General features: G+C 39.6%; 1 protein-coding gene across 1 annotated transcript in view; it reads left to right on the plus strand.

The window, feature by feature from the left end:
* Positions 1-6511: 6511 nt before the first annotated feature.
* vps37d (VPS37D subunit of ESCRT-I) overlaps positions 6512-26684 on the plus strand; it is a 50544-nt gene continuing 30371 nt past the window's right edge. The window contains exons 1-2 of the mRNA XM_008282465.1: positions 6512-6684; positions 16145-16316. Coding sequence (XP_008280687.1) covers positions 6562-6684; positions 16145-16316 — 295 coding nt within the window. The 5' untranslated portion in view covers positions 6512-6561. The remainder of the gene's footprint in view (positions 6685-16144; positions 16317-26684) is intronic.

Consider the following 26684-nt stretch of genomic DNA (forward strand, 5'->3'; position numbering starts at 1 on the left):
GCAGCAACAGTCAGCAAAAACAGTGATGTTGGCCTCCTGCTGCCAGCCGAACCAGCAGTCAGAAACCAAACCAGAGTTTATTTCCTGACCTGCTCGGAAGTCAAAAAGGGCTGGCAAACTCAAAGCATTTTCTGGAAGAAGGACTCAGATCCGACAATCCAACAGTGAAAAACACTCAATCAGAAATAAAAGCTTCATCCAAACTCCAGATTGAGTTAAAATATGGAGAGACTGTCAGAAAGATGTGCCAGAAAAGCATTCGTTCTGCAGAAAAATGTGTCTTCGTAGGAGTTTTTCAACTGTTTATTATGTTAGTGCTGATGTATCAACATGTATGAAGCATTTCGCTGCTCTGTCTGGTTCAGCTGGAGCTACTTACAGATATGACTCCCAAACTACAGCTCATGCCCCTCCAAAAGGTCATGAGATAAATCTGAGAGGTCCTGAGTTAATTAATGACATAAGAAAGAAGAAAATACACTCAAAGTGTCACTTAACAGCAAATTAAAATGCTGATAAATCATTTCTGTGTCGTTTTTACAGGTAAACTATCAAGTCTGCAGTTCTAAATATTCACAAGATGTTTATAAATGGATTTTTAGTCCAGATGCCCTGCAGCTCTTCTCCACGAGGTAAACAATGTTTGACGGGTTTTCCTGATCAGGTAGTGAGTGCCCTAATGCAAAACAAATGTGATACTTGTGGAGGATTTTTCTGCAATCTGGGAACCCAAAAAAGCCTATTTTTAAAAAAAAATTAACTGCTATTAATATAACTGATGTATAAATCATTAAATGGTTTATTAACAATTAACAAACCCACTTATTGCTGCCTATACAAGCTCAATTATTTAAGGAGGGCTCAAAAATGTAGATTTTTTCTCAATTTTGTATGCTTTCTGTAAAATAGTTGCATAACTTTACCTCTTTGAGCCTCAAACATTCATTGATATTAATCCACATGAGAAGTTTAGAAAGAAATTGCTCTTTGATGGAACTGATAAAACCATCTAGAGATCTAAAAGTGACATTAATGGCTTTTTTGCAAGTGATCACAAGTCAACAGCTGTTTGTTTATAGTGTCTTTTTCATCTTTAACTAAAATATATCTGCCAACTACAGCTGTCAGATTAATTGTGGTGCAACAAGTACAATATTTCCATGTGCAGTGGAGCGGAAGAATGAAGCAACATAAAACAGAAACTGCCTAAAGTTTTCGAAGCCCTGAACGGAACTTGATCTTCCCTTTAAAAAAAAAAAAAAAAAATAATTACTGGAGTGACTCCAATCCCCAGTTGTCTTGGAGGCCCCCTGGTGGCTGCAGGGCCCTCAGAGTCCAAATATTAGATTGTGGAACAGATGAAGCTATAATCTACAAAAAAACATTCTCTGGATACCATTTGCTCTCAGCCAGTCACTCGGTGACCTACATACAGCTAATAATCCCTCATACTGGCCACATAATAACATCTTGTCAGTCATCAGTCACTGCTCACTTGGTGCTGAGATGTTTAACAGAAATAAATGGGGTTTGGAATGATTTGGCGGCACAAAAAGATGATACAGGCCCACAAAAAAATGCACAAATGTTGGCAAAAACACTCTGATAAAACAGTTTGAATGTATGAAAGTAATTTCAGATAAATTGCAGAATATTTTTTGCATTCATAACTTTCTCTTTCACCGGTCTGACTTATCAGCTGAGCATCTTAGAAGAATAAACCGACTATATGATCAAAATTGTGTCATTAAGTTGAAGTATTTAGCATTTATAAACAACGTAGAAACATTTAATTACTGCTTTACACACAAAAATGCGATATACTGATATTTTAAAGGGGTTATTAATGTACATTATTAGTCAACAAGTAGGACTTAGACACAGTTTACAATTACTGAAATGTGTTTTACATCACAATTCCTCTGCTTACTGTCGCCAATATTTGCTTACAGGTACTGCAGATAAATACTATCTAGAGTTGATTAAAATGTTGCTGTTATTTTATTAAATTATTAAATGTCCTAGTCCGGTCAGTAATTAAACACATTTTATGTAAACATCATATTTTATATAAATATTCCATCCATATAGACATCATTCTAACAGCTATGTTACTGCTCTAAATATCTACAATTAAAAAAATCTTTAGTTTTCATGAGACCTTTAATTTTGAAAAGTCTTAAGCAGAAGTTAGGTTAGAGCTAAATGGTTTACCTTGACACAAAGAAAACGCAACAGTTTCGACTAAGAGAAACAAATATCAGCTCAACCAGTGGCAAAATCAGACAGTATTTAAAACTATGATTTCATCATATAAGATTTGTTGTATGATTATATGGCAGAAGCATTACAAACGGGAAACTAAGAGCCTTTCATTTGGTGAAGTGAAAAATTAATGAAATAACTCACAAAATGTGTATGAATTGAAACAAAACAGTAAATAAAACTTTGTGTATCTACACTTTAGTGTCAATAAATAGACAGACATTTCAAAAGTTAGGAAGGAACTGTGCAAAATAAGATTCTGCAAACAATAAAAAACATTGAATTGCCCTCCAGCAAGGAAAATTTGGCGTTAACTCACTTTAAGTGAATAAAACACCAGCAAAGTTTAAAACACAGTGCACTAGTTAGAAAAGACAAATAAAATGCCAGTAGTGGAACATGATATATATGTTTTGCAAGATATGTGGCTCAGGTTTTATTTTAAACTGAATGGTAAAGCAGTCCTGACCTCCAGACCTGTAGGTTAGTTTGGGTCATTTTATTAACTTTGTTTAAGAACATCAACCTTGAAGCAAGACTCAGAGACTGTGTTGTTGTTTCAGGCACTAAGGAGACAAGGAAACACAATCCAGGAAGCAACATTACCTGAACCCAACAGTAAACAGTAGAAATATTTAGTTTATGTTGCACAGCAATAATCTACCAGGAATGTGGGCTTACACACGTTTAACGGCATTGACGGTTTTCTGGATGCCTTTCCATTCCACTGATGCAAAATCTGAGTCAACTTTCTAGGAAGTAACCCTGTAGTTTGTTTTGCAAGAACCTGTTGCATTGAGCAAAAGAATGAGGGGGCTGCAGTTTTGCATGCAGTGGTCGCGTCTGTCTAAACACAGTGTTGAGGTAATTTCTGCTTTATTTACCAGATCTTGAGGCCCTGAACTGAAGTTCAGCTTTGAAACATTTATTATTTGTAGGTTGTGCTTACATAGATGTTTTCACCTGAAGAGAACGTTAACACCGGACAATATTGGACAGTTCTGTATATGTTTTATGATATTTTTCACATTTGTTTCCAATTATTTTCAAGCTTCTGTTCTCAACATTACACTGTAAAAATAAACATCTTTCAACAATATTTATCAGTAATAATTTGAACACAGGGCTGCAAGGTGGCGCAGCCTTGCAGCAAGAAGGTTGCCGGTTCGCGTCCCGGTGGGGGCACCGGAATCTGTGTGGAGTTTGCATGTTCTCCCCATGCAGCGTGGGTTCTCTCCGGGTTCTCCGGCTTCCTCCCACAAGTCCAAAAACATGTTGAGGTTAACTGGTGATTCTAAATTGTCCGTTGGTGTGAATGTGAGTGTGCTTGGTTGTCTGTCTCTAAATGTAGCCTGCGATAGACTGGCAACCTGTCCAGGGCTGGGATAGGCTCCAGCCCCCCTGCAACCCTAGTGAGGATTAAGCGGTGTATAAATAATGGAGGGATGGAGTGTTATTTTCATGCAAGTGAAAGATATTATTAGATATTTCATTAAATTATTAGATATTATTGCAGATAATATTTTACAATATCCCCCCAAAAAGTATTAATTTATATTGTGAAATAAAACAAACAAACTAATTAATTAAAAAAACAAAAATAGGCCAAAATTGGAAATAATATCTACTTAAAAATATATCCGCACGCAATTTTTTTGTGTGTGTGATTGTAAAACCACAGAATTTTACTGTATTTAAATGAACTGAAATAGAATTATTTTCCAGATATTCACTGGTGTTTTTACAGGTTTTACAGGTCTTATTGATTTTATCATATTCATTTATTTATTTAGCTAGTTAGTTAGTTAGTTAGTTAGTTCAGTGTACATGTGCGTGTTAAAAAACCTCACTCTGGTAAACAGCTCTTCTTACCAGAGCATGGTCTCCTTCACACATGCCACATGGAGGATACGTCCTCGGATGCTGGACGAGCCCATGTGGCGCATGTTCCTTAAATAGTCTAATCAGATGAACACAGAGAGACCCCGAGGCCACGTTTTCTCCCATTAGATTAATATTGTACATAATGCATGAAGCGAGAGAGAGAAAAGAAGGAGTGGGGGTTAATGAAGGAGGCCCCCTGGTCCGTTTTTGCCCCGGGTGCCTTTGCAGGTTAATCCAGTCCAGCTCATGATAATATCCTGTTTGAATGCTTGCAATTTTGCTTTAACTGTATACTTTAGTATACTTTTCTTAACATTGAAGGGGGGGTCTCTCTATCAAAGTACTAATGCATCAAACCGCATACTGTGTATTAAAAGTTTTATTGGAACTTACGTTAAAGCCTCAAAGGCAGAATACTACAAAACTTTACTCCCCGTACACATTAAATGCTACTTGCTGATTATTTTGTCTGAGAATAACTAACTGCAGTTTCTCTCCAGATGCTCTGTAACCATCAAGGAACAGACGGGCAAAACGTTAATGAGGTGTCACTTTGTTTTAGTCAAGGGACTTTTCAAACTGCTTAGACAAATAAATTCAGGACCACTGAACTTTATAATATGAATCATGCCCTGTAACGACTGTTAAGACTGACAACACTGTCATAGAAATATATCAGCATTACAAATTAAATCACAAATTGGCAGAAACAAGACAATAGGGACACATCATCTGTCTTTATCTGCCTTCTCACAAGTGACCATGCTTGGAAAATTTTACTTTTTCAAAAACAAGTAGGAAAACACACAAGAACATCCACAAACTATTTTTGTGTAGGTTTAGCTGTATACTTCACGACATTGTCTAGCTGAAAAACAAATATCCTCCCAACTCACAGTTTTCCTGCAGACTGCTTCTGGTTTTACTCCAGGTTTTTCCTATACTTTGCTACCTTCATTTTACCTTCAGCCTTTACAAGGCCTGCTGCAGAGAAGCATCTCGACACCATGATGCTGCCACCCCCATGCTTCACATTATGATGCTGCCACTGCCATGCGTCACATCGTGATGCTGGACTGTGTGTTTGTGATGATGTGCAGCATTTGGTGTCCATTATAGCGTCTGTTCTGATGGTGAAAAAAGGTCAATTTAGGTCTTATCAGACCAAAGAATTTCTTCCAACTGACTTCAAAGTCTCCCACATGTCTCCTAACTTCAACTCAAGTTAAGATTTAATATGAGCTTTTTTTCAAAAGTATTTTTCTTTGCCCCTCTTCCATAAAGCTTTGACTGGTGAGCAACATACAGAGGTTGTTGTATGTACAGTTTCTCCCATCTCAGCTGCTGAAGCTTGTAACTCCTTCAGGGGAGTCATAGGTGTCTTGGTGGCCTCCCTCATGAATCTCAGTGTTTTTGAGGACTATCTGCTCTCAACAGATTTATGCATGTCCCATATTTCTTGCATTTCTTAATGTAACAATAATTTCTTAACTTTACTACAAAGAATAGTCAGTGACTTGGAAATTTTCTTGTATCCATCCTCTTACGCATGCTTTTCAATAACCTTTTCACTGAGTTGCTTAGATTTTCCTTTTTTGTCTTCATGGTGTAGTTATTGCCAGGAGTACTGATTTACCAGTGACTGGACCTTTTAGACACACTACAGTCATTTAAAACACATTCACTGCATATAGTGACTACGTCCCACTTTCAGCCTCTACAGGTTGTAAACCAGTGTCTTTGATTCTGACATGTTAATCGGACCAGAAACTCAGTCTCTCACAACACTTTTGGTTCCAATTATTTATTTTCCTATATCAGGCCATATAAATTAAACACGGACGAAGATCACACTACCTCTCCTGGAAGACATTTACACCAGCCGACTTCAGAAGAAGGCCACATTTATTGCAAAGGACCCCACTCACCCTCTGTTCTCCCCCCTACCCTCTAGTAAAAGATATCGGACAATAAATACTAAAACAAACCGTCTCATGCACAGCCTCTACCCGCATGGCTGTGAGAGCCATTGCTCCACCTCCACCCGCACCCCCATCCAACCCCTCACTGCACCCAACTCCTCAATACAAGTAACCCAGTGACAGTAAAGAACTCTTCTCTTCTATCTGTATTTTGATCCTTTTATTTAATGTATGGCACTAATACAAGGTGAGAGAGAAACATATTTTTGGTTTCACTGTATGTCCTGGATATATACAGAGAAACTGACAATAAAAATCTACCTTCAGAGAAGCAATGGAAAAAAACGTGTGTGTTATTTTGAAGGCCGGAAGTTGCGCAAAATGTAACGTTTGCGAGTTTGACACGGATCGCAACGCATTCCACTGTGAGCGAGATGTGACCGCTGTGTGGACTTTATGTCTCCGAACCATCTTTAGCCGCAATTTGAAAATGTCCAAGTTAAAGGAGTCCAGCACTTGTCCGGACGGCTACAGGGCTCTGAGCACCGGCGAGCTGCAGGAGCTTTTACAAAACGACGACAAAATGGACCAAATCATTCGCCTCAATGAGAAGGTAGGTATCCTCCGTCCCCCCCCCCCCCCCCCAGAACCAAAGTGCCGTGAGGAATTTGCGCTGTTTCGGCGCTTTGCTAACTCAACGTGCTCTATTCCCTGCCTCAGTTAACAAGCGTTTTCGTTGCTTTTTGTTGTTGCTGAAAATGAGCCGTCTCTTCTTCATGTGCAGTGTGTAAAGCAAATCCTCTCGCAGTACATGGCTCATCGATTGTCTGCGTGGCGAACGGTCGGATTTCCAATTTCCACAAACCCCCTTCTCTTATTTTTCGCTGTGAATGATTAGTTGCTTGAACAGGCGTGAAACACTGAAGAATTCACGCGTGTGCTTAGTAGAAGTGATAATTTTGGTGTACTATTGTGCAGAAAGCATCACATTGTGGTGTTGAAGCCCCCCAAACGCGCCGTTATGTGGTTCGAGTCCTTGCGCCGAACTGCCTTTTAAAAATCTGCCATTGTTTAGTTGCGTCATGCAGCCGAGGTCCTGCAAACCAAGCAGAGGATTACTGGAGAGGAAAATCTATTTCACGGCACGCTTTTTAATTCGGCATTACTTAAATATACACAACAACACATATTTCATTAAAATTTTAACTTTTATAACTGCGTGTCCTCGTCTTCGCTCAGGCGACAGTCTACGGCGCAATACTAGCTTGTTCTAAATAAAATAGTATTTTCTTCGAAATACGTTGCGTCTTGCTACCGTAAATTAATGCCGAATTGAGGAGTGGTCTAGACCACTTTGAAAACACTCAAAGTGGTGTTCTTTAATTTGAGCAGCTTTGCGTATACACCCGGCGAATTTAAATCGCCACATTTTCAAAGGGAATTACATGCGACCTACTCTCCATGTCAGAGGCACGTTTCAGGGCTACATTGGTGACCTTCCTGGCGTCAGGCGACACCACATCCCTCTCTGTGGTATTCCCACACATGCATTCAAACACACACCCCACACACACAGTCATGTTTCCATCTATTCAGAGGACCTTACACTCACTTACATTCATTTCCTGGAGACTCACCATAACCCAGACCAAAACTACTACTTACCTAACCCTCACCCTTAGCCTTAAACCAAGTCTGCATATTACAGTTTGATGATTTACGTTATGGGGACTTGCTCTTTGTCCACACAATGCGACTGTGTTAATAGATTTACATCCCCACAATATGAATAACACACTCACAGTGAAAGAGAAAAACAGATAAAACTGGTTCCCAAACTTTTTCATGGGCCCCATTTAGATGAGGTTTTCCTTTCAGGTTGCGCAAACAGAAAAGACTCTGTCAGGATTCAGCCAGCTATAGAATTGCATGGCTTTTTCACAGCTATGGGTGGGGTGATAACAACAGTGTGTGCAGTGAAACATAACCAGTGTGGATTAGTCATCCTGGTGTATACATGTTCTCACTGCAGTTGAGCCAACATCCAGGGAATTTAATAATTAAAATATTCTGCACATTGTTGCAGGAGTGGACCTTTCGCAGTGAGGTCATCTTGTTAAATCAGTATTATTAGGATGGCAAAAGGTGGACGTCTTGTGATTTAGCTTAGGAACATAGACTTCTTTTGCTCCGTTCTGGTCGAAGGATTTGACATTTAAAACCTGCCTCTGTGAATGAATTGAGACGATGGAGCCAAGAGGTCCTACAATCCTCCCCTGGTAGTCGAGCGCAGTGACTCAGAGCTGGGGACATCTCAGTGAGTATCACCCCTGGCTCCCATTTATCCGTTGTTAACCAATAATGCAGAACTTGTGTCTGTAGAGGACATCTGAGCTGCTCCCAATGATGCACGTCGAAATATCAAAACATGAACTATATGCTGTCACTTGGCCTGCTGTCATTTCCATAGGAACTGTGGGAGCAGTGCAGCTCGTCAATCTCAATCTTAATGATGATTGTTATGTAATTCAAAGAGTTTAATCACAGATAATGATTCATAATCATGAATTCTGCAACCAACTTGGTGCAGTTGTGTTCTTATTCCCAGCTATATCTGGTTGTACAACAAGCTATATGTCAGGTAGTGGTTTTTCCAGTCTGACTGCAATACATGCTGCTGTTTTGAAATCCTGAGATTAATTGCTGAATACCCAACCCTAATTTTCTGGAGGGAAAACAGCTTACAGGTAGAAATCACCAGTAAAAGTGAAGCAGAGAAAAGACCTCATGTGACCCCCTCAACAACTTCATATGTGCTGCCATTCTAAGTCATTCAGGATAAATGAAAAAAAAACAACAACAAAGTGAAAACCAGGGGTAGGGACGGTACTTTAAACCCAACAGGTGGGTTTGGATATTAATGTGTTTGCAACACTGAGTAAATATAATAAATACCGAAGGGATCAATAAAATTTTATTCTATTCTATTCTATTCTATTCTATTCTATTCTATTCTATTCTGTTCTTCGTTGTGTTGAATAGTGTATTGACTATTGTGCAGATTTTATGAACAAATAATTTTCCTCAAAAACAGCAAAACGATCATTTCATTTAAGTTCATTTTATGTATTTTAACTGTAAGTACAGTGTTTCCTCTAGGATTTTTTCCAGCAGTGGGGGCAGGCTTTCTGTAGCCGTGGCGGCATAAACAATTGACTTGACTGCAGATTTTACTTTTACAATCTATTTATTGAATGGCCAGTTGAAAATGGCTTTTTAAAGGCTGAATGTAAAATAAATAAATAAATAAAACAATAAAATTAAATAAATAAAAATAAAAACTATAAATAATAATTTCTTGATGGGGCTGGTAGAATCAGTGGCAAAGTTTGCACCCATGCTCAGAACAATTCATTTTTCTGAGTTTTTTTTATAGATGAGCTCTAAGGCTCTGTTGTTGGGAAATTCTCCAAGAGGCTCAGCAGCATACATGCTGCAAGCTGATTCCCTGCAGCCTGTTTCTCAAGTGAGTCTTCACCTACAAATAGAAACAATAATGAAATACTTTCTCTCAATTTCCTACACCCTAATAATTTAAAAATTGTGTCTAGTTTGTGTCTGATGATATATTTTAATGTCTGCTGCTGTCCACTGCTCCTCCCGTCTAATGTTGCTTGTCTTATGCGATTGCATAAAACATTAACGTTAGATCTTTTACACTCACATCACATCTGATTACAAGTGTGAACACTATTTTTTACCTGACCATCATCATTTATGGGTCAGTAAAAGGCTAATGATACCTGAATAGCATCATCTCCATCAGGTGTCTTTCTCATATCAATATTTAAACAAGCTCATCTGAAGATGCAGTCAGCAGTTACATCATGGTGTGGATGTTAGCTTAATGCTATCAATTAGTTTACTCACGTTAGTGACACTGGGCCCAATTAACTTAAGATATGTTACGTAACGTTAGCTGGACATCAATATTTTGCGAATGTCTATTTAACTTGTAAAATCTATTCTGAGTTTCCTTAAGCTAATAAGTCTAGCTTTTCTTCTCCGTTAAGTCTCTGCCCTATTCTCCAAGACGACCCTCCTCTGACTCTCTGACCTGGAGCCTGGTGCTGGACGTAACTTCACACTCTCGCGAGTAATTAACGTTGTATGAAGGCCCCAAAGAGTAGATACTGAGCAAGATAGTTATTTGTAGTTTACCTTAGTACTTGCCAGTAATTAATACAGTATTAACCCCACAAAGAGTAGATATTGAGCAAGATAGTTATCTGTAGTTTAGCTTAGTATTCGCCAGTAATTAACGTCGTATTAATCCCCCAAAGAGGAAATACTGAGCAAGATAGTTATCCGTAGTTTAGCTTAGTACTCACAAGTACCCGACCCAGTGCAGGACTCTGCTGTGAAGGTGGAGACATGCGGTGGTGGTGTATTTGCGACAATTAAAGAAAAAAAAAAGAAATTTGAAGGAGCAGTGGCTAGTATTTAGGAATGGCGGCCCGCCACTTCTAAATAAATGTAGAGGAAACACTTAAGTAGCACAATGCGAAATGCAAACAAAGGTTTACGTCTTTGAGTGCAAAACTGCGAAGTTTAAATTGAAAATCTAATATGGTAAAAATACATTTGAAAAAGAGGGTTTTTATTTGAATCAGTAGTGCAGCTTCAAAAGAAATCCAAGTTTCCATTAAACCCTTTAACAAAATAAAAAAGTCAGTTTGTTCCTTAACCAAAGTGCAACACAGACTTGATGGATATTTTACAAGGACAGAGCAGCTAAAGCAACTATTTATCTCCTCATTGTGTAATTGTTTTTTCTTTGTTAATAGCTCAGAATTCTGTGAGCCGAATTCACAATATGGCTGCAATCTTTTACTCCTGTATGGCAAGTTTGTCAGACGACGTTGCAGTAATAAACTCTGTGGTTTAGCAGTGCAGAGCTGCAGTGTGGAAATGACTGGTGGGTAAGATGACGTCTTCATGGCTGCGTTTCAGTCACTACTTCATAGTTCTTCTGGTGTCTGACAACAGAAACAGGCAAATCTGTACATGAGAAGAGCCTCATTATGAGTTAGGCTGAAAATACAGTGTCTGTGAGCACAGAGAGCAGGAGAGATGCAAATGGATGTAAAATGCCTCCACAGTGAACAGCAGCCGTGCAATTTCTTTCCAGGTGTTTGTGAATCGAGCTGCTGCTGCTGCTGTTGTTGTGCAAATGAAGCTCTGCAAAGTGTGTAAACCACCTTTTTGTTCTGTGGTAGTTCAAAGCACTCCCATGCTTTGTAACATGGCTGGGCCAAATCATACCGTGCACGGTAATACCAGTGTAATGTTAGGAGATGATATGAAATTGACATATCGCAATAACATTTGATTGAAATGCGCAGCGCCGTTGTTTTCATCTGGTCTAATGCACATGAAGAGAGAAGCATGGCAGCAACCAAGGAGGAGGGCAAATGCAGTGTATCGACCGACACAGTAGGGCTGACCCGAATATGGGAATATTTGGTGGTTGTGGTGGTGTCCGCATAGCAATTTTGAGATCCGAATATTCGCCTGCCGCTATCCGCAAAAAATTAAAGGTTTAAAAACTGTATGTTGGTTTCAGACATTGATGTTGATGCATTTTCAGCAGCAGCGTTATTGATTATGCCAACTAATCCCAGAAATATCAAAAATTTCAAGTACTGTAAGTGTACATTGAATGCTCGGTCACATTCATAGGTTTGTTTTCATGTGTTAGATCGGAATTTTGATCGACATTATTTTGCGAAGGCACAGTGTTGTTTTATCCATTATTATTGTTAAATATTGATCGTCGACCCTTTTAAGGTGTTCTGAAATGGTGGAGAAAGTTGACTGGCTTTCCACTGGAGACTTGCAGCACAGTCCTTCATTTCTGGCAGCGTAGCTCATACTTGGTGTTACATGAAGAATTCCCTTTCATGGAAAAGACTTTCAGGCTGTCAATTTAATCTGACTGACTGTTAAATTGATGGCTTCAGACTGCAGAAGCCTCATTCAGCCTGAGCCTCATTTAAGATAAGAGAGCAAGACCTATTTAGTCCATTTCATGCGGCCAGACATGTTGAACCGCAGAAAACAACAGCACTGCACCTCGTCTGCAGTACTCCCGGTTCCTAAGTGCTCCCCAAGTGTCATTTGTCAGGGCTGGTAAACACTGTCAGCCTTGCTTTGCAGCCCGTGCATCAAAATACAGAAAACACTCCTTTCCCTAAAGACTGCAGCAGTTGTTGGATAAACGGGGCGGACTAGCCGAGGCAGGAAATGGAGCGTCCGTTTTGAATCCTGTTTAAGGAAAACGGGACAGACGATTGGGCTGCAAGTCCAAAACGAACTCTGCTATCTTTTTTTTTTTCCTCAGAGTAAACAGCAGATCTGTGGTGTCTTTTTCTACACTTAGACGGGCCGTCTATTAACTCCAGGGCACATTCTGCAAATTCCTCTAAACTTGGGACTCCACATCCTTTTGATGACCCGTAAAATGTGAGACAGATGCACCGTACAACTCTGGACTCAATGAAATGGCCTTTAGGCCCAAAGTGACTGACTGTTGAAAGAGAGCAATTGAGCACGAAAAGTATCCGGCTGGGCAGAATCGCAGGAATGCTGAGACTGGTGGAATAGTAAAGCGGGGTTCAGATTTTTGTCAAGCTCATGAGGTGGCTTTGTGTCAGTGTTTCCAATCATTAATGCTGTGACTGTATTGTTTGGTGAGACTTAAAGGGAGTGGCATCCACTTAATAATTCATGGTTTTCTTATGGTCTAGTGACAGCGTGACACTCCACACCCTTTCCTCAGTGTCTCAATCCCTCAACAGCATGGCGACTGCATTCGACAGGATGTTACAGAATTGTCACCTTTTTTTAAAAATTTTTTTTTTACGATAATTACTATCTACAGTTTTTATTCTTCTTTTTATGTTGCATTCAGTGTATTTGTTTTCAGTCAATACCTCTCTGTACTTTCCTTTCTTCCTGGCTAAGATTGAAATTGCATAAGATTGTACAAGGAAGCGATTGAAGAGAAAAAATCCAAGCGCACATCTCCTGTAATATATGAGACAACTTTATACATTTATTATTTTCCTGTTTTTGAAAGCAAGAAAAAATGCCTCTTGGGAAATACCAGATAAATGCCAGTTTTTATTGCTAAACCTCTGGATGTCTGTTAGACTGTGTTTGATTTAAGACATGACAGGCTTTTTCAGTCCCGACAGGGACAAATTTGACAAACTTGTGCTAATATTTGGAGCCCAACTGAAAGATATTGGTCTATTAACACTTTCTTTTTACCAAACATAATATAAAAAACAGATGCTTGACGTAATTAGAAACAGTGTCATGACGTTGTTTGTGCAGCAGAGCAGCTCCTACTCCAACGTTTGCAATACTCTCAGCACTGTCTGCAGCACATGTAGCAGAGCATGTGGTAGTGTGGAGTCAAGCTTTGTTTTAGAGGGATTATAACTACTTTCTAAAATACATTGGAGGTCAGTTAATAAACAATGACCCCATTTATTTAGAAAGTGTGTCATCATCAAGTATTAGTCAGACTGTCTGATAATTGTAGCTTAAAAGGCAAACACAGACCGTGTTTTGTTCGTGGGTTTTTTGTTGTTGTTTTTTTTTTAACCACAGACCGGTTTTAAATTGAAACCAGTTCTTAACTGGTCAGATTATAACACTAATAAGCTCCTGCAGCTGTTTGTGCAGCTATCACTTTTTGGAAGTCACTCATTTTGTATTTTGTAGGTAAATCTTTTTTTTTTTTTTGCGCCTGCTTCCTGTTATATTATCTTTTTGCCTGCAGGTAGCTGTCGAATGAAGGTGATGCCCTCCTTTGGTTCTGTTTTCGTCCTGTGGAGTGTGTATCGTGGACAGGTTGAAATGCTCTGTGAAGAGGGCTGAAACTGTAGCAGAACAAATAAAAAGCAGCTAATGAGAGTGCATGTGAAACAGTTACTAACACAGCTGTGTGAAACAGAGGTGACATGTCACCCTTAATGAGACAATGCGCCACATTATTGTAGATTTTCCACTTGCCAGCCAGCTCCCCTTTGGCTAACTTGTGTTGGCAAGCAGATCCAATGCAATGAGTAATACGATGAACTGACCTCGAGTCAAGGTAACGCTGGTTTCAAGAACAGCTCCACAGTTAAAGGCTTTAGAAAATATAAATCTTAAATCTTTAGGGCTTAAATTAACATCTTCATTCTGTCAAAGTGTCTGTTCCTAAATGTCGCACATTTTCAAATGCATCTACATCTGATGTTTTCCCTTTTTTGTAGGAAATATCTGTCAAAGCTTTTGTAAAGCCACTGATCTCACACCTCACATGCTCCATTCTCTGTTTCTGTTTCTGTCTCAGTTTGCAGTATGCCGCAGTAAATGTATGTCTCATTAAGCACTGGTGTGCCTAGTTTTACATTGTATTGTGCTGATAAGAGTACATTTGGTGTAAATATGAATGCTATGATGCAGTATCATTAAAATTCTAATTATTCCCATCCCTGTTTGTGAGCAGTAGTGTTAAAGACCAATATTACAACTGACAGACGCTGACAGTGTGCCACAGCCAGCTGGTTAGTTATCTATCTAATATGCAAACTGACATTTACAGTGCAGTTTTCTTCATTTGGAAGTAAAACGACTTGATGTTTTTGTCACTCACAGGCTGCTCTAGAGGAAGAGGTGTGGGCAGCTTGTGTCAGAGAGTCTATCGTCTTGTCATCTGTTCGGGTTCTGTTGAAGTCAAAGTTCAGCTTCACTGTGGATGGTGACCTGTGCAAATGCCAGTGCTGGGTTTAATGGGATGTGAGAGGCGATATTACTCATCCCCCCCCCGCCTTCAGCAGATACTGTTGAGGTGCCCCTGAGCAGGTCGGTTAACTCCAGGTGATTCTGCATTCTGTGCAGTTTCCATTTGCCAGCAGTGGAAGATAAGGCAGTCTGCGTACAACAGTGATTGTATCGGGCAGTTCCTAGTGGCTTTGAAGTACATAGAGAACCACCTCACTTCAGTAATTCTGCTGCATGAACTCTTGCAGCTGTGGTGGCTCTAACTCTGCATTGTGCTGTATGGAGCACAAGGACCACCAGGACTCACCTTTCAGTGATTTAATGCAAGACGCCATTATAAGTTTCACTGTAACTGCAGAGAAAATGAGCTTTCACAGGACCTGGTCTCTCAAGCAAAAATGCGCTCTGAATGCTCACCAGCATGAACACAGTCACTGAATGCAGAATGCTAGGTAACACAGCGATCAGCAAACCAACTACAGCCTTGCAACACACATGCTTTGTCACAATAGTTTTTTATTCAACAGATTTTGAAATGCATTAAACAATTACCTCCAAAAAAAGAAAAGAGTAGAGTGGCAATATATTCATAAAAAATGCCATGAATGGTCTTTATTGGTCAATACCTTTTATACAAAGTGCAATAAAAAGAAAAAAGCCCCAATCAAATCAGCCTCTCACATGTACACTACCCACACCTGCTCTGGCTGCATATTAGGGGTTGTTGGCGTGCCGCAGGATAAACCTGACACAAATTAGATGCCTCCCTGATGGTGTTGGATAAAATCGAAATCCAGATAAGAATCTGTGTTATTTTCTTAGTTAATTGTTTTCTCTATAAAAATGTCCATCACAGTTGCTCAGCGCTCAAGGTGACATCTTTAAATGTTCGATCTCTAAGCAAATCCAGGGACACACATTTTCACAGTGACAAAATGTTGAATTTTTCACATTTCAGAGGCTGGGGGTAGAGAATGATTATCTAAACAGTTGCAAATAAATTTTCCCATTTGCAGGAGGGTGTGCAAATGAAAGTCTCTCCCTAATCAGCATGAATATTACAGGAATATATAATTTTCTGTGAATAATTTAATGCAACAACATACACAGAGCTGCACAGCTGGTCCACATGCATGATAGATGGTCGTCACGTGAGTCTGTGAGGCTTCGTTATGCTGTTAAAGAGAAAAAAGATAGTTAATTTGACTTTACTTTGGGTTTTCTATGCTCAGTTCCAGGACCTTCAAGTGGACAGGGAGACGCTGCTGACCTCCAACCGGAGCCTGGCTGAGGAGAGCCTTGCTCGACGACCCCGCCTTAATAACGGCAAACTCCAACTGGCGGAGAAATACCGGGAACTGTCCAACCTGGCAACCACATGCTGGGAAAAACAGAGTCAGCTTGGTGAGTTTACCCCAGCGCTGAGGAGACAAAGAGAGGGGAAGGGGGGCTGCGTCTGGTTTCATATAGATGGGATGCCAGTGGACGATCACTGTCAAGGCATAAGTCAAGACAAGTGCGGTTTTGATGACAAGGTCATTGGTTCAGATTCCAACACTGAATGGATAAATATGGCCTTACTAAGTGAAAGTGAAGCTCTGAGAAGGAAGGAATTTTTCATTTTCTGATCATAGGGCTTCTTTGTGTTTGACCTTAACCAGCTCACTATCACTGCAGTCCTTATATACTTAGATGACTGCAGAGATTTCATAGGGCTTTATGTGAACTCGAATAGAAGCAACCAAAACTCCAAGAAAAGCCTCCATCCTAACCGCTGAAGGTAAAAACTAATTACACATGATGTCCCACAGTGGCTCCTCATTGTCTTCCCTTGTAATTGCAGGAAGACACACTGCCTTCACTGCGCACTTGGAGACATAGAAAGCAAACCTGAGTTTAAATCATATTTGACTCACTGTGACACTCTCACTGGTTAAGAGAATAAGAGAAGTTTCACATCAGAGTGCAGAAAAAGCGTCGGAGTGTCAGCGAGACAAGCCTTCAACTGCTTGGCGAAAGCCTCAGCATGACTGGAACTTGGTCATGGGAACGAAATGGAGCATATCAAATGCCAGCAGGAAGCTTGCAGCAGTTGTCAAGGAATTTGTGGGGTGAAAGGGGCCTTGTCTTTGTTTAGGAAAGTCATGCTTTTGACAGGGCAGCGATAGGGCAGCACCAGAGGATGTCTTCTAAGCCCTGGTCCTAAATTTTAAGCCTCATGAGCAAGCTGTAGAAATTCCTCCACAGTGGAAGCCAAACCAAGAACAGGTGATAAAATATATCCCGCTGCATTTATTTCCATAGGTAATGTCAACCACTACTTATATCTACGTCCATGCGCAGGCTTTTATGGATCAGCTTGGTTTACCATAATGAAAAGGCATTGCTAGATTTCTGCCTCAGCTGCCGGCCAGTGATGGAAGTTGGGTGGAATGTTAAACTTCCTGTCGATGTGTGCACAATACGCAGATGCTGTCCGACCTCCCCAGCAGCGCAGGATGGGCGGGGTCTGTCCTTCCTCTGCAAAACATCTGATTCTCATTTGGCGCAACAAGGGAGAGACAGATGAATGAGGAGGCTTTACTTGAGGCGAGTAATCGTTGCAGAGACAAACTGTGGAGAGGAATCAAGGCGGACAGCTGTATTGTTTAATACATCCTGCTGTATGGTGTGGTTGATCTGCGACCGGGGGGAGAGCCGGCAAAGTGAGCCGTGGTCGTGATCCCCAGGTGGAGCTGAAACCTTGAGTGTTTCTGCTCTCGACAGTTTCTCACAAATATTAACAGCATCTGTTTCCCTCAGCTTTCTTAGTGGAGCCAGCTTTCAGGGTTTTCTTCGCATAATAGGGGTGTAGCTGTACGCAAGATTCATGGTACTGTGTGCATGGTGTCACGGTTCTGCACGTTGTTGGTTCTGCAGAGAAGACGAACTTGTTAAGACACACTGTCAACAACAAAAGACTAAATAAAATAAAAGATGTCAAAGAAGACAAGTGAAATAATTAACTTAAGTTAGGCATTAAAGCCAGCATGCATTTCAGCTTTAGTAAAAGTAACCCAAACTTTGTCTTTTTGTGCACACTGTTTGCATCTAGTTTGAAAAACTTTATTGGAATTGTCACAGGACAGAAGCGCCTGGAGGCTTTTTGTTTATATTTAGTGTGAATTCCATGTGGTGGCCCGTCAGTTGATCCATACAATGCGAGTTGTAGATTCTGCCTGCACAGGAACACCAATTAAAGTTCAAACTCAACTTGTAGCACGAGTCAACACAACGCACATGTCTAATATGTGTGTGTGTGCGCCCAGCTTTTAAGGCTAACCCTGCTAGCATGCTATAGCTGGTGCACTGCCAGCTCGTTCCAGGTGGAACTCAAGCTGGAAAATGTTTGTTCCTGTAGATACAAACAAACTTCTGACTGTTTTGGATCACAGAAGACGCGTCATGTACCGTTGCTTCCCTAAGACATAAGTTAGCATCTTCATTTTAAGCAACCCGGTCTCCTCAAAGTTGTGACTATTAAGTAGTAAATTTCTCTTAGCTTGGTCAGATATGTTTGAAGGGAAATGTCATCGCTGCATTTCTGCATTACCTGCAGTTTTATAGAAGAAGCTAAAGTGGATGATGGTGCAAGTAAAGATTATTTTAAATGTCTGTTCATCTATTGATGAGTTGCTTGCTCTATGATTTGTCCACAATCCAAAGATATTTCGTCGTAGTCGAGTAAAGAGAGCCAGAAAATATTCAAATTTAAAAGATGGAATTGGAGAATTTTTGACTTACATATTTAGATTGGTTAATTGATTGTCAAAGTCAAAGTAGTTGGTGTCAAATGTAGTAGTTGACAACTAATCAATCAGTTAGTTAATCATTGTAGCTCCGGTTGACTCAAAAATCCTTTGACACCAGACAGTGGGATTTGCATCCTGAGTCTGACTATATTCTGGTTCAGGAAACAAAAGCACATCATTTAAGGGTTGGGAAAACATCATAGTTTAACTTAGATGTCAATAAAATAAGTACTTTATATCTTGTGCTTCAAGTCACTGTTGATTTTTTTTTCTCAGTAGTGCAACATGTGCCTAAAAATAACCACATAAACAGGAATCAAAACCTTTTGCAGACACAAACATTTTGCAGCTTTTTAGACACATTCATTAAAAAAATGCTCCTTCAGTCATGTTGGCGACAAACCATACCTCAGGCGACTTGTTAATCTCAAAATATAATTGTTTTTGCCATTTAGAAGAATATAAATGCCACTTTTAGCGGACAGGCTTGTCTTTACGGAAAATAAGCCCATGCTGCTCTAATAGTAAGCAGTCTTTTTTTGTCTTGAGGTCTGTTGTTCCTTATTTTGATGGGCCAGGTGTTGACAGCATCCTGAGATATTTTTGGCTACAGCTACAGTGCTATTTAAAACATCAACACACACTGCTTAACATGGTGCCAGTAACTATGAATCAGTCTTTCTAGAGTTTGCACTTTATAGTTTGAAAACTCATGTTTAATTTATCTAAAAAACATTTGTAGAAATAGAACATATGTCAAGTCACAGTGATTTCAGTTTTCCACAAAGCACAGCAGCTACAACTTACAGTAAGTGTTAGTCAGAGATACGTCCACAATCACAGGCACACATCTGTGTTCACAAAATAAGTGGCTTGTTTGCTGTATTTATGTGCCCATGTGGCCACGTTTAATTCCTCAGTGGGTGTTGAAAAGCGTTCTAGGACTCCTTCGTGAACTCACTGCTGAAGCAGATGTAGTCCAGCTGAGGCAGACTGAGGTATCTGATTGTTTGCTGAACCTCGTCCCTGAACAGCAGTTATTCAATCGTAGCTAAAACGAAGCCCAGCAGGCCGGCCAAATATTGGATTTGCTTTTGTGTTAAGGCAGTGTGTGCGTGTGAAGAGGTTGGACTGGGGGGTCATAACCTAAAATACAAGCTAGGACAGGGTGATATGGCCAAAAATATTTATCACAATATAAATGAGAAAATTTGCGATAACGACAAAACTGACAATATAATTGATGCTAGACAAAATATTTCAAAACTGCACAACTTTGTTGGTGGAATTAAAAAAAGAACAGTTTATTTTCCATTTAACAAGCAGCTGTTTTTGATGTGCATAAGCTATATTGGGGGTGTATACCGGCAGGTGAATATTCGTACCAACAGGGTGGAAGTGTGCGGGACACACAGGCAGTACGTACTTGGCAGCTAATGCCAATTTAGATTAGCGGTCACAGTTCTGTTTCCACCGTTGGGTGGTGGCGGGTGGTGGGCGAATATTCGTATCTCAAAAGTGCTTTGCCTATACCACCACAATGACCGAATATTCCCATGTGTCGTTTGATGCACTACATTTGCCCTCCTCTTCGGTCGCTGCCATGCTTCTTGCTCAGTGTGCATTAGACCAGACAAAAACAACGGCACTGCGCATGCGCGTTTCACTCAAATTTTATTGCGATATTTCAATTTCATACCATCCCCTAACATTACACCGGTATTACCGTGCAAAGTATGATATGGCCCAGCCCTAATACAAGCAAAAAGTATGTTTGTCTGTGGTTACGTGAGGATTACAAATCACATGGAAAACAAACTGTGTTCATGGCTAGAACATTACCGTGTAATATTTCCCTGTTGGTGCCAGACCTGAGGGGGTTTACTCCCCAAGTACAGTGAGATTAATGGGCTAGTGAGGTATGTTGCACCCTAAAGCCAGAGTTTTCAATGTCATGGAGGTGTTTCTCTTTCAGCATCACCGTGGTAACTTATTGTGTGCAGCTAACCTGTTTCGAGTTTGGCATTTAAATTAGCTGTAAAGAGTGCTGCCTTTCACCAGTTCTTATTCTCTATGACTGATACAGATTCAGACTCGAGCTGTACGTCATTAATACCACTAAGCAAAGCTGTGCATTTTGCAGAAGGCAAACTCTATGCATCATGTTGCCATGGGAACCTGCATGTGTTTGGTTGGCGATGCAGAAAATGCATTTTAATGTTTGTGCGTTGGCCCTGATTTGCTGCCAAGTCATTTCACACTGTTCACATTACAGCAAATAGAACAAAGGTTAGAAAACAGACTATTGGTATTCATCACAGGGAATAATAAATAAAACGAATTTCACTTTGAGTTACCCATGTATCTTTCATTATGGCACCTAAATGCACTTGTTGAGCCTCATGTTTAAATGTATGAAGTTTAAGAGCTCTAATGTGCAGCTGTTAAATTAAAAATAAATGGCTGCATTGAGAGTGAACCAAGCGGTAAAATAAATATATTGACTTAAATGTAGAACAGTCTTCTACCAGCATTTCTTTCTTGAGTCATTTGCAGTAACAGTGCTTTTTTGGGGCAATCAAGTTTTCATATTCCTCATAGCTTTCTGTTATGACCTGTTCCTATGAATGGAAGAAGGCGATACACAATCATGTCATTTTGTGGAGAAAAAGAATCAAATAATGAGTCAAACATGCACTTTCATGGGAGCGCTGATGAATAAAACCTGAATTGACTGTAAAAGTTGACAACCACTGTCCTGATACCTATCATCTCTTGGGCTTAGTTGGGGTTTCAAGTTTAGTTGAGTCAGAAAACACAAAGAAAGCCAGGCTCTGTTAAATTTATTTTTTAATACAACCCCCTTCGGATGCTTCTAAATCTGAGTTTCAGGTAACGGTCTGCTCTGCTGGAATTATGCAAATTGACTCTGCTAGAGCTCCTATTGCAACCTGAAATAGAGTTATGTTTGTCAAACAAAATTGGCCCTCTTCCTAAAAGCCAATTCTGCAAGTGTGTGAAAGGGTTATGTTTTAGCAAAGTAGTCCTCTGATCCTATACTTTGTCTTATAGCTCCAAATATGTTGGCTTGGAACACATGAGCATCAGTCTTTTGTCATGTTAACATGCATGCAGCATCAAGTTCACAATTAATTCAACTTTTTAAATATATTTCTGGTATTTTGCTTTCATTTGACAGCAGAAGTACAGACAGAAAATGTGAGGAGAGGTGGATATGGCCTGGAACAGAAGTCAATGTTGTCTTAAGTGTTAAGCTATTGTGACTTTGAATTAATTAATCTTTTTTTTTGCAAGATTCTCCTTTTTAAAATGAGTCAGATAGAAACAAAACTCAGCTAGCTAGAAATGACAGCTAGAGCTGCAAGAATTAGCTAATTAATTGATTAGTTGTCAACTGTTAACTTATTCATCTGGTATTTTTGATAATTTCTAATAGATTTTTTTTTTAGTAAAGAAAGTCAAAATTCTGTGATTTGAGCTTAAAATTTAAATATTTTTTAGTGTCTTTACTACTCTATGAAAGCAAACTGAATATCTTTGGGTTATGGACAAAGCAAGACATTTGTCATCACAGAGTTTCGAGAAAACTGACATTTTTCATGATTTTTTGACATTTTATAGACTAAGCAACCAATCGATTAATGCAGAAAATAATGGACAGATTAGTCAACAATGAGAACAAGTTATTTGCAGCTCTACAGTTAGAATTACTACAAATTTTGACAGCAAATCTGCTATTGTTTGCACTGTAAACCGTAAAAAAAAATAACTCTCAGAAAGTTTCAAAATCGGGGCTGCAGGGTGGCGCAGTTGGTAGCACTGTTGCCTCGCAGCAAGAAGGTTGCCGGTTCGCGTCCCGGTGGTGGCACCGGAGTCTTTCTGTGTGGAGTTTGCATGTTCTCCCCGTGCAGCGTGGGTTCTCTCCGGGTTCTCCGGCTTCCTCCCACAAGGTCCAAGCTGAGGTTAATTGGTGATCCTAATTATCCGTAGGTGTGAATGTGAGTGTGCTTGGTTGTCTGTCTAAGTGTAGCCCTGCGATAGACTGGTGACCTGTCCAGGGTGTCCCCTGCCTTCGCTCTAAGTCGGCTGGGATAGGCCCCCCGTGACCCTCATGAGGATTAAGCGGTGTGTAGATAATGGATGGATGGAAGTTTCAAAATCAGTTTAAAATCACGCATCTTTATCATTATCCATATTTTATGTTATAAAGTTTCAGGAAAATCACATGGTTGAGCAGAATATGTTGGTAAACCACATGAAAAACTAAATTGCATGGTTTTAAGTAAAAAAAACAAAAAAAACACGTGTGCTCTTGACTAAATGGTTTCTAGTTATTTCAGATTTTTTCAGTTAATCTGAAATAGTTTAAGACAACCCATACAGATTTTTTCTTCTCCTTAATTGTGACTACTGCATGTTATTTCTTTTAAAACGCATATTTCTATTTTCTCTTTGTGTTCACGGATGAATGTCACTGTTCATCTCTGTTGTCTAAGAGTGTGAACTATTTATGGACATTGTGAGGATGCAGAAATCCGTGAGCTGCCCCCCTCAGGCATGTATCCCTGCATTGTCTCTGAACATGTGACTGTACTATATGATCGCACTTGATAAAAGGACACAAAAAAAAGTAAAAAAAAAAAAAAAACTCAGAACAGCCTCATGTTTGGCTGCTGGCAGCAGTTTAGTCGGAAGACTGTGGTGGATCATTTAATGCCATTGAATGTTTTCAGCTGTTTGACTGCTGCAGTTTATGACCAAAATGCACTTTTTGTCTGTTACTTCTTTTGACTACTGTAATTCAAGTGCAATTCTGCGTAAAGGAACATGAAAGTGCTGGAAATTAAGTTCCCGTGACAACAGAAATCACAAAGAATATCCAGTTAAATCGTCACAGACTGACCATGCGGTGAATTCTCTTCACACCCACGACTTCAGGACAAGCAGAGGTCAGACCCAGGCAGGACTGTACTTGTTATGTCTTATTTTCTTTCTTGTTCTTGTGATTGTTGGGTGTGGTCACAGAAATGGGATTATGAGCTTGTTTGTTGCTATCGCAGCAGATGTGAGTGAATGGAAGCTGTGAGACAAAGCTTTTATGTTTACTTCCTTTGAGAACTGAGCGTCTATCCAGCACCTCCGTTCGTGGAGAACAAAGTGCATATGGTGTCTGGTAGCCAAGCCCTTTTGTTTTTGGGACTTTCCATATTCAGATTTGAATAAAAGGATTACGCCCTTTGACTTAAAATCAACAATCCACTTGTGGGTTTGAAGGATGTAAAAAGATGTGAACGTTCCTGCATGTTTCTCTGTGTGTGATAGGAACTTTGTGTGATGTGGATTTAGGCATTTATGAGGCGTTTTGCTGTAAGGTCACATTCGCTTTTTGAATCCGCGAGTTAGCTCAGTGTCTGATGCATATTTTAGGGAATCAGAGTGATAGAAGTGGTGTCAGAGGATACACAGAACAAGATGTTCGGGGTGTTACTCACAGTTGATAATAGTTAGATGAGCCTGTCAGACGGCGCGCAGGGGTAGAATTTCCATCAATCACCACAAGGATTCTTTAGGATTAGTTGTGTGTGAGGATTTGGGGCTTTTTGGTGTGTTTATGTTTTTGCTAGTGGGTTGTTCAACCACTTTTGGATCTTGGTGGGCTTCATGTTCCCATCAGGAGCAACAGTAACACTGGTGTTCTTTGATTTTTATTTTTTTTTCTATCTGGCACCATCACTGGGTCGAAATCTTAATTTGTCACATGTACAGTACAGTCTGTCTGAGCCAACTCAGACAGAATTCAAGAAGAATGTTGCTGCGCTATCTCTCATTTTGTTCAGACTTGACATATTTGATATTTTATTTTGTAATATTGTACAGAATTTAGTTTTGGGCCCCAAATAAAAAATGACTAAACAAAATCTGACATAATAAAGAAACTCTATCTGAAATGACACAAACTGAGAACATACCTGCAAAACTTTATTTTTAACTTTTCTTCAGCTACAACTTGTACAATCCTATTCACAATTTTGCCTTCTGTTTTCCATTTTTTCAGTCTTATCTACATAGTTTATAGACATTTAGAATGTAAGATTAACAGGCTGTGCTTGAACTTGAAATGTTAAACAAAACAAACTCGTATGATGTGAGTGTGTGTATATGAGCAGAAAAGGTACTACACTAAACTGCTTTGGTTATGGTGAGCTGTATTGTAAAAGATCATTCTGGCTCATGAATATTTATTTAGCTTATTTGTCTGCATGGTTGTCTCTTTATTTTTTCTTTTGTTTTTATGTGGTTGTAAGGGTTGCTATATTGAAAAGCTGCCTCTATCTATCCATCCCAACTCTATCTGCTTTATTTTGTATTATATGATATATATATATATATACATAATATATCAATATATCAGCAATTTCCCTCAGGTTTCCACCAAAGGGATCAATAAAGTTCTATTCTATTCTATGAAAAGATATGTGACTTTTACTAGTTTAAAAAAAATAACTTAATCACAAATAAAGGACCTAAAAACGGACTTCTTAATGGGGAAATTGGGAAAATCCTTGAAATAAATTTAACATAAAGCTGTGAGTTGAGTTCTTCCAATTGCACAAACATGTCTTAAAGCTGTTATTAATCCCATGAGCTCTGCTGACCATGACTGTCAGGCTGCAGAAAGATCATCAACCAGCAGAAAGTCGAAGGAAAAAAAGATGCCATGGTGCTGATGTCACTTTGATTGACGGGCCATACCACGATTTTGAGTGCTATAGAAGAAAAGATGGCGAGGAAAAAAAAAGAGAGGGGTCTTTATTTTCCATTTGAACTTCTCTCAGAGGAATGTGGCATTCAGCAAAGTGTTACTTTCAGTTTGCAGCATTCGACAAGAAGCCGTGAAGCTGTTATCACACTTGTGCTGGATATAACAGAGAGCCTCTCAGGTTGCTGCGCTTTGTTGTGTTACAGAGGACAAACATAAGGCCGAAGTGCTGCAGGGGTGTAATTCGCTGCTGACTCGCTGGCTAATTTTCAAGCCTTGGATACATCCATGTTCTGCAAGGCCCCATCTGTAATACCGTGACCTATTTGTGTGTAATCAGCTGCAGATAGCTCCTTCACTTGATTTTCTTGTAGCCCATTCAGTACAGTAGATTTAGCAGCTTTTCGGGGGAAGGAAAGAATCGTGTTCATTATTATTGACTGGCAGCATCTCCGTGTTTATGTTTCAAGCTGCTGCTCCATCAGTCTGTCTCATTGATATTTAGCTGCCTTTGACCACAGATGACATTATCGGCAGGTCAGGCATGTGGCATGGAAATGTGCTGTGCTCAGAGGCAAGAACGGTCTTGATATTTTCTTGACATTTCTGTTTGTCATATACAGTAAGTTAGCCCACTTCCTGATGTAGATTTGATTTACTTATTTATATATTTTCTTTCAGACTGCAGCATTTCCAGCTCATTTAGTTGCCTAAGTCAAAGCAATCCGGCCTTGAAGCAGGAGCCTTTTATTATGTAAAAAGATGTAATGACTGGCGATGCAGGAAGGTATTAAATGCATAACTTTATGGGCTAGAGATTCTTATTCTTACTTTTAACCGTGTCTTAACTGAACAAAATATGTAACAGTCGATGCTGGTGACGTTTTATGAAACCGCACAATGTAATAAATTCTGAAACCAAGTCAATTTTCGCAAACGCTTACAACTCTCTTCAGAATAATTGAGCAGCTTTAAAAAAAAAAAAAAAGGAAAAAAGAATAATGCTAAAATGTGAATTCAAGTCAATCCAATAAACCCCATCCAGCTACTAGATGTGTTTTTAAATCAGCATTCTCAATTAAAGTTTATCGTGATTGCCTAAAAAGATTTTAAAATCCTATCTAAAAGCAGCAGGACATGTAGTTGATACGTCTTAATAAAGGTAAACTCTCAAAAGAAGTGACATATTTTGAAGTTTTT

Source organism: Stegastes partitus, unplaced genomic scaffold (assembly GCF_000690725.1).
Source record: "Stegastes partitus isolate 25-593 unplaced genomic scaffold, Stegastes_partitus-1.0.2 Scaffold273, whole genome shotgun sequence".
Lineage (NCBI taxonomy): Eukaryota > Metazoa > Chordata > Actinopteri > Pomacentridae > Stegastes > Stegastes partitus.